Source organism: Liolophura sinensis, chromosome 6, assembly GCF_032854445.1.
Source record: "Liolophura sinensis isolate JHLJ2023 chromosome 6, CUHK_Ljap_v2, whole genome shotgun sequence".
Taxonomy (NCBI): domain Eukaryota; kingdom Metazoa; phylum Mollusca; class Polyplacophora; order Chitonida; family Chitonidae; genus Liolophura; species Liolophura sinensis.
Genome location: NC_088300.1, coordinates 14,093,658 through 14,104,985, shown reverse-complemented (window position 1 = coordinate 14,104,985; position 11,328 = coordinate 14,093,658). Strand labels below are relative to the sequence as shown.

At 40.8% G+C, this 11,328-nt stretch overlaps 1 protein-coding gene across 1 annotated transcript; it reads left to right on the top strand.

The window, feature by feature from the left end:
* Window positions 1-252: 252 nt before the first annotated feature.
* Window positions 253-10,999, top strand: LOC135468961 (uncharacterized). Its single transcript, XM_064747453.1, has 8 exons — window positions 253-414; window positions 3,658-3,760; window positions 4,267-4,456; window positions 8,112-8,218; window positions 8,592-8,759; window positions 9,039-9,176; window positions 9,805-9,939; window positions 10,545-10,999. The coding sequence occupies exons 1-8, from the start codon at window positions 320-322 to the stop codon at window positions 10,677-10,679; spliced, it is 1,071 nt and encodes a 356-aa protein (XP_064603523.1). The 5' UTR covers window positions 253-319; the 3' UTR covers window positions 10,680-10,999.
* The last annotated feature ends 329 nt before the right edge of the window (window positions 11,000-11,328 follow it).

Below are 11,328 nucleotides of genomic sequence, written 5' to 3'. Positions count from 1 at the left end.
ACGTATATGGCTTCTTTCACTTACCGATAAACTATATTTTTTTAAGCTGTTTAGACTCTGAAAATTGTCAAAATAATATTTGCCTATTTTCCGACTTTTTGAGGTTTTACGTTTTTGATTTTTATAGGTCTCAGCAATGCAAAGAAGTGTCATTTACTGGAGAAAGGACCCCGAGTCATTAAAGGGAGATAATTTATGAACTCTTCTTTCATAAAGGTAGGAAAGACGTGTTAAGATTCAAAACAAATTCCCACGTGTTTTTTGTTTTTAGTTTACAGTTTATTATTCATATCTTTCAGTGAACATAACTCCCTCAAAAATGCGTCCAGTGGAGGACAAATTTGATGTTAAGCGACTGTGGAGTTTCAGGGCGAAAGACAGATTCAATACTTTAGTGGTTGACACAATATTCAGGTAGGCTCCAGGGGGATTTTCATGATTTCCAGCAACATTGAATTTTGCACGAACCACTTTCATTGGCACTTGAATTAATTGTTTGTAGTGTAAAAGTCATACGGTATTTTCAGTGTATGGTGCTGCCCAGTCTGTTTGCATATGTTTCATTTAATGTTAGTCCACTAACTTTTAACAATGGAGACTTGTCAAACGCGAAGAAATTTTTTATAATTTGAACTGGCTTACCTCCACGTGGTATACTTCACGGTTGAAAATAAACCATGCAGCCTCCTATAGTACAGTATTGATCCGAATAATCCATATGCAGCAAGATTAAGTGTGGTCAACACTTCTTTCCTTATTTTTTATACCCTTGTAGCCGGGCAAATCCCATGCAAGTGCTATATTTATTTGTCTTCAGCTGTTCAATTCTGACTATTATTATGAAAACCCAAGTGTATAAGTGTAAGCTAAATTTTACCAGCTAGTCCAGTGGTTTGATATAAGTCACAAAGTATAATGTAACTTGGTCATAAGTATTAAGATTTGTCTTGATTGCAATAATCTACAACAATGGTAGTTAGTATTTTATTCAGTTAATTTGGCATGAATGCCTTGAGTGGTCGAGTGGATAGCATGACTCTGAGACCTGTCATTGCTGTCTCTGTGAGTTCAAAGTCTCATTTTGACTTCCTCTCCGCTGGTATGTGGAAAGGCCTGACTGCAGCCTGCAAATGGTCATGGGTTTCTTGCAGAATCTGCCAGCTTTCCTCCCACCATGATCTTGCTTCCTGCCCCCTCCCCCCTCCCTCCCCACTCCCTCCCCACTCCTGTTGTCTAAGTGAAATAGTCATGTGTATAGCATAAGACACCACTGAAGTAGAATTTGGCTATGGGTGTGAAGTTTCTGTGGAAGTTTAACTTAAGCTAGGATCTGACATTTAGACACATTTATGTGAATTATCAAACTTTTTGTATACTCTGTGTTTAGTGCCTTATATTCCAGCTCTTCATATCCTCTCTTGCCTTTTACAAAGTAAACTGCTGGGTAAACTTGTTCAGCTCATATAAAGCAAAAGTACAATTCTATGTTGAAAATTAACTCATTTCAGAGAGATGTGAAATCAAATGAGGTCAGCTACCAGCTAACAGTTCAGTTCAGATTTGGTTGATATGTGCTTTTAAACGTGCTTTTAGGTTACAAACTCATGAGCTGACACCAGCTTGATATACCCTCAGTGCTTAATGCATGTATAGATCAAAGTTTCAAAATTCTTATTTCTCTATAGGACTAACACTTTAATGATTGTCTCGTTTATGTGGATAAGGTTTATGAATCATGATTAAATTACAAGTTGCCACCATATGGCTAAAATATAGCTGATATGGTGTTATACCATAATTATTCATTCATTCATTCCTTCAATTGATTGCCTGTTTGAATCAAAATTGCAGAGATACCAAATAGCTTCAGTAGGGCCTGCATTCAAGATTATCATTGAACTGTTCAAATGTTGATGTGTTCATATGGTTCAAACCAAGGCTTCTGAGAGTCAATTAAAATTTAATGTCAGATATAGAATATAAGCCATTATCCCATATGATCAGAGAATTTGAAAACAATATAGCAAGCAGACCATTCATCTTATCATTAAATCAGATCATCGGATGTTGTAGTTAATGACAGCTTGGCAGGTGCGCATGCTGTGAAAGCTATTGGCAAACATGACACATGTTCATTGACTTCTCTTCTGCTGGGAAAAACGTTTTGAGTAGTTATTAAAAAATAATGACCATGAACTATGGATGTTGTGTCAAAGCAGTTTATAGTTTGCTGAAAAGCTCAACAGTTGCCAACTACAGCTCTGATACAGTGGTCTTGATGAAAACAACAACAGCTCTTTGCGAGCAAAGTTATATTACATAGTACTTTCCTTTACATACTGTTACGTTTATATGTCTCTTTGGTTTAGTTTATTGTTCTTATACAGTTGCTTTACTTTCAGGCCAGATTTTCCATTCATATAATTGAGAGTTTGTTCTGAATTATAACAATAACACTACTTCTTTAGTAATTTCATGAAGGCCTATGTTTGCATCATGCTATACTGTGTATTGTACTGCTATTGATCAGACCAAGAATGTAATGTCATTGTTACATACACTTTACTCAGATCAGTGGCAAATGATTTGAAAGACTAGTAAACTTTATGTGAGCATTATTATCTTAAGGCACCTAATTCACGCAGATTTATCCACTCCTTGTAAATGTTACTATGGACGTTATGTTATTTTACTTTGCTATAATGCATTCCCAAAGGGATATTTTTGATTTTCTTTAGTCATAAAGCTACTCTACTATCATGCATGAATATATCTGAAATGGCTTTATACTTAAATCAAGAGGGCAAATAGAAACATTTACCCTGGTTTAACAGACATTAGACTTGTATGTAATTATCATACTAAACCTACAGGAAAAAGCTCAAAGGATCTGAATTATAAAAATAAATAAGAGCTGATAGCGATGACATAGGTTGAGGAGACATCATCTAACCCTGTAGGATTGCATCTAAACGTTATGACTGAATTTAACTCTGTAGGTTTGCTATTAAACATTGTGACTGAATTTAATCCTGTGGGACTGTATCTAATCCTGTAGGTTTACATCTAAACTGCTATGACTGAATTTAACCCTGTAGGATTGCATCTAAACACTATGACTGAATTTAACTCTGTAGGTTTGCTACTAAACATTGTGACTGAATTTAATCCTTTGGAACTATATCTAATCCTGTAGGTTTGCATCTAAACACTATGACTGAATTTAACCCTGTAGGATTGCATCTAAACACTATGACTGAATTTAACCGTGTAGGATTGCATCTAAACACTATGACTGAATTTAACCGTGTAGGATTGCATCTAAACACTATGACTGAATTTAACCCTGTAGGTTTGCAACTATAAACACTATGACTGAATTTAGCCTTGTACTGCCTAGTTCACTGAGATCATGAAAATAGAATATTTTGTGCTTAATGTGTTGTAGAAAATGTAACATTTAATATTACATATCAAATTCTTGTTAGTAGCTTTGAAATTTGGCCAAACATTTATATTTAAACTTTTAGACTTAAAAAAAAAATTATAACTGTTTTGGACCGTTGTAGTTAACTTAGTGATGAAGCTAATCAGTGTTCTTGGTCTGTTCTGGCATCTGCTGTGTAATTTCTGCGTTTACATACCCTTGTGTGGCAGGTACCCAGGACTCAGTGTCATCCTCGGGGGTGAAGATGGCATCATCAGAATTCATGCACAACCCCCAACTGGAATCCATGACAAACAACCGCAAAAACCTAAGGTTCGTTTATAGTTAATGTCCTTTTGGTTTTCAGCTGTGATAAAACAGCTCTCTAACTCATGATGTCTCTCTGTCTATCTTTGGGTGGGTTGGTTGAGTCAATTTTTGATATTTTAAATTTTAATTGAACATGGGCCATTCACTTTAATAACAAGGGACCAGAAAATACGACAACATTTTTGTCTGATGTCACTGACTCACAGCTATTCCAAATTTCCATGGTGTTTCTTCTTCATGATTTGCCTGGTTTTCGCCACATATTATCCTGACTGTCAAAATAAATGAAATGGATATCGTTGAGCCCAAATCTCTGATGTCATCACTTTGAAACTCTGCATATTGTTGTATTTTAAACTTTCTAATGGCGTCTTAACCAGATTTACTTCTACTTACCAGGCGTTGCAAATCTGTAATAGATTTGATAAAATTTACACTTCAGACTTGTCTCCTACAATCATCAAGTAAGTTCACCCACATCAAGTAATCTATTGTGTTTGTTTAAACAGGGTACCTTAGAGACAAAAAGTGGACCTGTGCAGAATTTAGTTGTCCATGATGTGACAAGGTTTTACCACAAAGACCTGATTGTTGGAGACGCTACAGGCAGGCTAACTGTGTTCTGTGACAGTCAGATCTTGTCTCGCCAAACCATTTCCAGTCATGGCATCAACTGTGTACAGGTTCTACAAGACCCAAGTAAGTTGGCTTAAACCAAGTACGGTATAGCCGGTTCCTAACCATCAACCCTACACCCATTGGGGGCCTCCGTGGTTCAGTTGGTTAGCGCACTAGCGCAGCGTAATGGCCCAGAGACCTCTCACCAATGCAGTCACTGTGAGTTCAAGTCCGGCTCATGCTGGCTTCCTCTCCGGCCGAATGTGGGAAGGTTTGCCAGCAACCTGTGGTTGGTCATGGGTTTCGCCCGGGCTCTGCCCGGTGTCCTGGCCGCCGTCGTATAAGTGAAATATTCTTACGGCGTAAAACATCAATCAAATAAATAAATAAATACATCCATTGTGGCTGGAGGATAGGCTGACATGGTTAGCGTACGATATGCCGACCGTGTACCCTCATGCTCTTATTGTGACATGATCCTCCAGCCATCATACCTTGACTCTCGGCAGACCGTTACCCCATGATCATCAAATGTTTTAACGGTAAATACGGACCAGTTTCCTGTAAACTGTCATGCCTCTTATGAAAACCGTGATTGCTCACAGTATATTTACGTGCACATGAATTTCGCCAAAAAAATCGAGTTTTAATACCTTATTGTTTGTGACCGCAGATGGTTTGGTCTGCCACCCGTATACTCCACTTTCTTGAAATATCAGCCTCGTCTGTGCAAATGTGACGTACAAAAACGGTAATAAAGTTCCCAAAACTTATGGAGCAGATTGCATTGTAACTTCAGAATTATATTAACAATTTAAATAGTACAGGTACAAGTCTGGCATTTACGGCTTGAAACTCGATCATGTGAGTAATACAAGGCGTACAGTGTACGTCAGATGTCGATGAAACTCGCAAGTAAATGAATGTAAAAATGATATGCTGACCATGGCCTTACCATGCATTGACTCTTGGCGGATGGTGGGCTGACCCTACGTTCATGGTATACAGATGGCAAGCAGATGATGACAGCGAATCTGATCATGGTCCGGCTAGGGTCAACATGTAATGGGTGTATGATACACGGACCATACAACCACAGTGGGTGTATGATACACGGACCATCCGACCACAGTGGGTGTATGATACACGGACCATCCGACCACAGTGGGTGTATGATACACGGACCATCCGACCACAGTGGGTGTATGATACACGGACCATCCGACCACAGTGGGTGTATGGTACACGGACCATCCGACCACAGTGGGTGTATGATACACGGACCATCCAACCACAGTTGGGTGTATGATACACGGACCATCCGACCACAGTGGGTGTATGGTACACGGACCATCCGACCACAGTGGGTGTATGATACACAGACCATCCAACCACAGTTGGGTGTATGATACACGGACCATCCGACCATAGTGGGTGTATGATACACGGACCATACGACCACAGTGGGTGTATGGTACACGGACCATCCGACCACAGTGGGTGTATGATACACGGACCATACGACCACAGTGGGTGTATGATACACAGGCCATCAGACCACAGTGAGTGTATGATACACGGACCGTCCGACCACAGTGGGTGTATGATACACGGACCGTCCGACCACAGTGGGTGTATGATACACGGACCATCCGACCACAGTGGGTGTATGATACACGGACCATCCGACCACAGTGGGTGTATGATACACAGACCATCCAACCACAGTGGGTGTATGGTACACGGACCATCCGACCATAGTGGGTGTATGATACACGGACCATACGACCACAGTGGGTGTATGATACACGGACCATCCGACCACAGTGGGTGTATGATACACGGACCATCCGACCACAGTGGGTGTATGGTACACGGACCATCCAACCACAGTGGGTGTATGATACACAGACCATCCAACCACAGTTGGGTGTATGATACACGGACCATCCGACCACAGTGGGTGTATGATACACGGACCATCCGACCACAGTGAATGTATGATACACGGACCATCCGACCACAGTGGGTGTATGATACACAGACCATCTGACCACAGTGAGTGTATGATACACAGACCATCCGCCCACAGTGAGTGTATGATACACGGACCATCTGACCACAGTGGGTGTATGATACACGGACCATCCGACCACAGTGGGTGTATGATACACGGACCATCAGACCACAGTGAGTGTATGATACACAGACCATCAGACCACAGTGAGTGTATGATACACGGACCATCCGACCACAGTGGGTGTATGATACACAGACCATACGACCACAGTGAGTGTATGATACACGGACCATCCGACCACAGTGAGTGTATGATACACGGACCATACGACCACAGTGAGTGTATGATACACGGACCATACGACCACAGTGGGTGTATGATACACAGACCATCCGACCACAGTGGGTGTATGATACATAGACCATCCGACCACAGTGAGTGTATGATACACGGACCATCCGACCACAGTGGGTGTATGATACACGGACCATCCGACCACAGTGGGTGTATGATACACGGACCATCAGACCACAGTGAGTGTATGATACACAGACCATCAGACCACAGTGAGTGTATGATACACGGACCATCCAACCACAGTGGGTGTATGATACACAGACCATCCGACCACAGTGGGTGTATGATACACGGACCATCAGACCACAGTGGATGTATGATACATGGACCATCCGACCACAGTGAGTGTATGATACACGGACCATACGACCACAGTGGGTGTATGATACACAGACCATCCGACCACAGTGGGTGTATGATACACGGACCATCCGACCACAGTGAGTGTATGATACACGGACCATACGACCACAGTGAGTGTATGATACACGGACCATACGACCACAGTGGGTGTATGATACACAGGCCATCCGACCACAGTGAGTGTATGATACACGGACCATCCGACCACAGTGGGTGTATGATACACGGACCATACGACCACAGTGGGTGTATGATACACAGACCATCCGACCACAGTGGGTGTATGATACACGGACCATCCGACCACAGTGGGTATATGATACACGGACCATCAGACCACAGTGGGTGTATGATACACGGACCATCCGACCACAGTGAGTGTATGATAGACGGACCATCAGACCACAGTGAGTGTATGATACACAGTGGGTGTAGGATTGATGGTTACGATCTGGCAATTTCTACAGTTAGCTTTGTTTGAAGAAACCCTCAGAGGAGCTCAAATGAAGGTATTTGTAGTGTTTAGGTTGAGCAAACAACCAAGTCAAAAACTCTTTTATTTGTAAAGGTAAAATAAGCTCCTACTGTATCATGTGACATTTCAGACCTGTTAGGCGATTATTTTTGATCAGAATTACTATGATGTGGGTGACTGGAAATTTCACACAATTAATTTGGAATAGACGAAAAACAGAGAAAATTGAAGAGCTGACCATTTGTGAACTTATGAAGTTCCTAGAAGAGGTGCTTTTTGTGGCTCTGGAACATGTTGAGACTTGTTATTGGTAAATTATTGTCAGCAAAGGTTGCCCAACATTTTTCACTTGTCACATGATTAAGTAAGATATTTTTTTACCTTTACGGACAAAGTTTGAACTCAAAACCCACCCAGTCAACTATGACAAGTTATTACTGCGAATATCATCTTGTGAATGCAGTGAATATCAGTATCAAGCATAGCAGACTGCTGATGACATCCTACATTGTTTGTTGCAGTTGGAAATGTGTCTATAGTGAGTAGTGACAGCAGTGGTGTGATAGCAGCTCATCTGCCTTCAGCTGAACTCTGGAGAATCAACCTTAATGATCAACACATAGCCAGAGTGAGTCACCTTTGACGGTCTTGATTTGCTAAAGTCATATTAGAACTGTACCAAGTTATGTGGTTGTAGCACCCTTTTTGTCATATTCTTCTTTCAGCAATTGTTGTAGCACTTTTTTTGTCATAGTTCTTATAACAGCAGTGGTTGTAGCACCATTTTTTTTGTTCCAGTTGTGTATTGTACCAAATTTGTCTGAATAACATGGTTTCAAATTTAACAAAATCGTCAAGTTATCCAAGCTTTGGCTTACATAAGAGACAAATCATCATGGTTTAGATGTGATATTGATGTTTTCCGGCACTAGGACCTGGCAGAATCTGAAAATGTAATCAAATTTCTCAAGGTCTCTGTCTTCTGCCCACCTTAACCTCAGGATCCTGGCTTATCACTCAGTGTCAAATGCCTGCTGGCGGTAGAGGTCACAAGTCACCAAGGCCAAAGGTCAAGTTATATCCTAGCAAGTGACAATGCCCGTCAAGTTCAGGTCATCAACCAGGGCGTGGTCGTCCTCACCATCAAAACCCCAGAAACCATCACAGCCGTAAGAAAGTTGAAATACGACTTTAGTGGAGAATTTGAAAGTTAAAAGTTTTTTCGTCAATTCAGTATTATCTTAAAGTAAATGTATTAAAATTTCTGCCTCCAGTACCAATAACTAAGCATTATGAAACTTTAGAAATTACATATTTTAAATGTACCTATGTTGGGATGTAGAATTGTTGGCAGGGATCATGAATTTGGTGTCAGGAGCCATGCACATATATCATGCGATAGTCATGGGAGCTCATCTGAGGGTGGGGGTCATACCTTTATGTTTCAGATGTGTAGTGGCACCTTCCTCCCGCGGGCAAAGCTAAGCCTGCCCCCTGACAAGGGGGATTACTCTGAAGACAAGCCTGTCACACAAATAGCCCTGGGAGCATCTAATGGAGCCATCTATATCTTACATGATTTCACAGTAAGCAGTTTGGTATTTAATATTGAAATGCATCCTGAGCATAGAGTAAGACAACAATCAAAACAAAAAGTAGTGAAGAAATATTAGGTATTTGTGTGGGTATATTTATGTGTGTAGATGACATTAACCTAAGCTGTTGTTCTTGCATGTCAGAGTTTTGTCATCTCCCAGATGTACACATACATGTTGAGCAAGCCATGTTTTGGGTACATACATATAGAAATATGAAAACTTCAACAGAAGACAAGGATATGACCTGTTAATGAGAAGGATAGGTGGGCAAAAGTTCACTGTCAAAATTGGCATGAGATTCAGAAAGCTCAGACATCAGACAGAGCAAGTTCTGTCAGTCAGGATGGCTGCTCAGTGAAGTGGATGCTTGAGAGAATGTGGAGAATACCTGCATTACTTGCCAACATACATGCTTGGAGATTAAAGCAATTGTCCAGTGGAGAGTGGAATGTTAATATAATTTTTTCACAGCTCAGTTATCTTTTTTGGTTTGGACAGCTTGCCAAGGAGATTTTTTGAGGATATTTGGTAACTCAGAAATTGAGAAATCCGATGGTTGGTCATTGTCATTATTTGTATTTATAATATTTATTACAGTGTTACGTTTCATTCACAGCTGTCCCAGGACGAATATGCCAACACAGGATTACCCATAATGCACCTGTCTGGTCTCAGCATCCCAGATATCCAGTCAGATTTGCTGTTATGTGCTGGTCACTTCAACACCTTACAGGTGTTTTATGAAGGAAAGGTAAGATCATTATCCCAGCTGATAAAGCCTTACCTTTAAAACTATTTTCACACCGTAAGAAGGCTGAGAAATTTATTTGTACCCCTACATCTTCGGATAAGCCATAAACTAAATAAGGATTACAAAAAGCGTTTTGCCTTGTAAATCATCTAATTCACAAGATATGGTATTTGTGCACAGTTACGCTTTGAAGGCTGTTTCTAGGATTATACGGTTTCCATGGTAACAGCTCCAGGTGCTTGGTGGGTCACTCTTGACACAGTTCCCATATGTGGGAAAAAAATATTTTTCAAGGATCATTCAGCTAGAGTACAAAAAGTAATGTAGAAATTAATGGATTGATTTATTTATTTATTTATTTATTTATTTCAATGATCTTTACTACCATACTCAAGAATTTTTTCACCTTATTGACAATGTCAGTGAGTTTTATCGATTGAGAAAGCCAGAGTACTTGGAGTAAACCACTTTTGACCTTGGCAAATTACTGGCAAACTCTCTCACATGTGATCTGTTACATTCATTATTGGTGTAAGCAGGTGTCTCCAGTGAATTTCATGCAAGACTACATTAAAGACTTGTCTTTTACTTTTTGCCTGTTTCAGAAATCTGGCCAGTATCAGATGGTGGATTGGGTGAACTCTTTACACCTGGTTGACCTGGATGGTGATGGTACTCAGGAGGTGGTGTTAGGTTGCCTGGATAACTCTGTCTCTGCCCTCAAGATCTCAGCTACATGATCTCCCAATTTTATAGGCAACAAGACATTTCACACTAAGGCAAGACGTCTTCGGCTACATGTATATCACAACAGCTGTAAGTCGCCAGGACAATATACATTGAAGCAAAATGTTACCATCTGCACATTGCCAGGACATTTCACAAAGTTTAAAGTTGCCAGGACATTTCACAAAGTTTAAAGTGGCCAGGACATTTCCAAAGTTTAAAGTTGCCAGGACATTTCACAAAGTTTAAAGTGGCCAGGACATTTCACAAAGTTTAAAGTGGCCAGGACATTTCACCAGCAAGGTGTCTAGTCCATGATATATAGGGAAAGATAACAGGAGCTTTTGTGATTGGGTTTCCGGAGTCAAATATCTGTTGGGGCCTCCGTGGCTCAGTCGGTTAGCGCACTAGCGCAGCGTAATGACCCAGAAGCCTCTCACCAATGCGGTCGCTGTGAGTTCAAGTCCAGCTCATGCTGGCTTCCTCTCCGGCCGTAAGTGGGAAGGTCTGCCAGCAACCTGCGGATGCATGTAATACATACATGTAATGCTGGCCGCCGTCATATAAGTGAAATATTCTTGAGTACGGCGTAAAACACCAATCAAAAAAAAAAAAAAAATCAAATATCTGTTGAAAAAGTTCTCCTCTGTTGGTTGGAAGAAT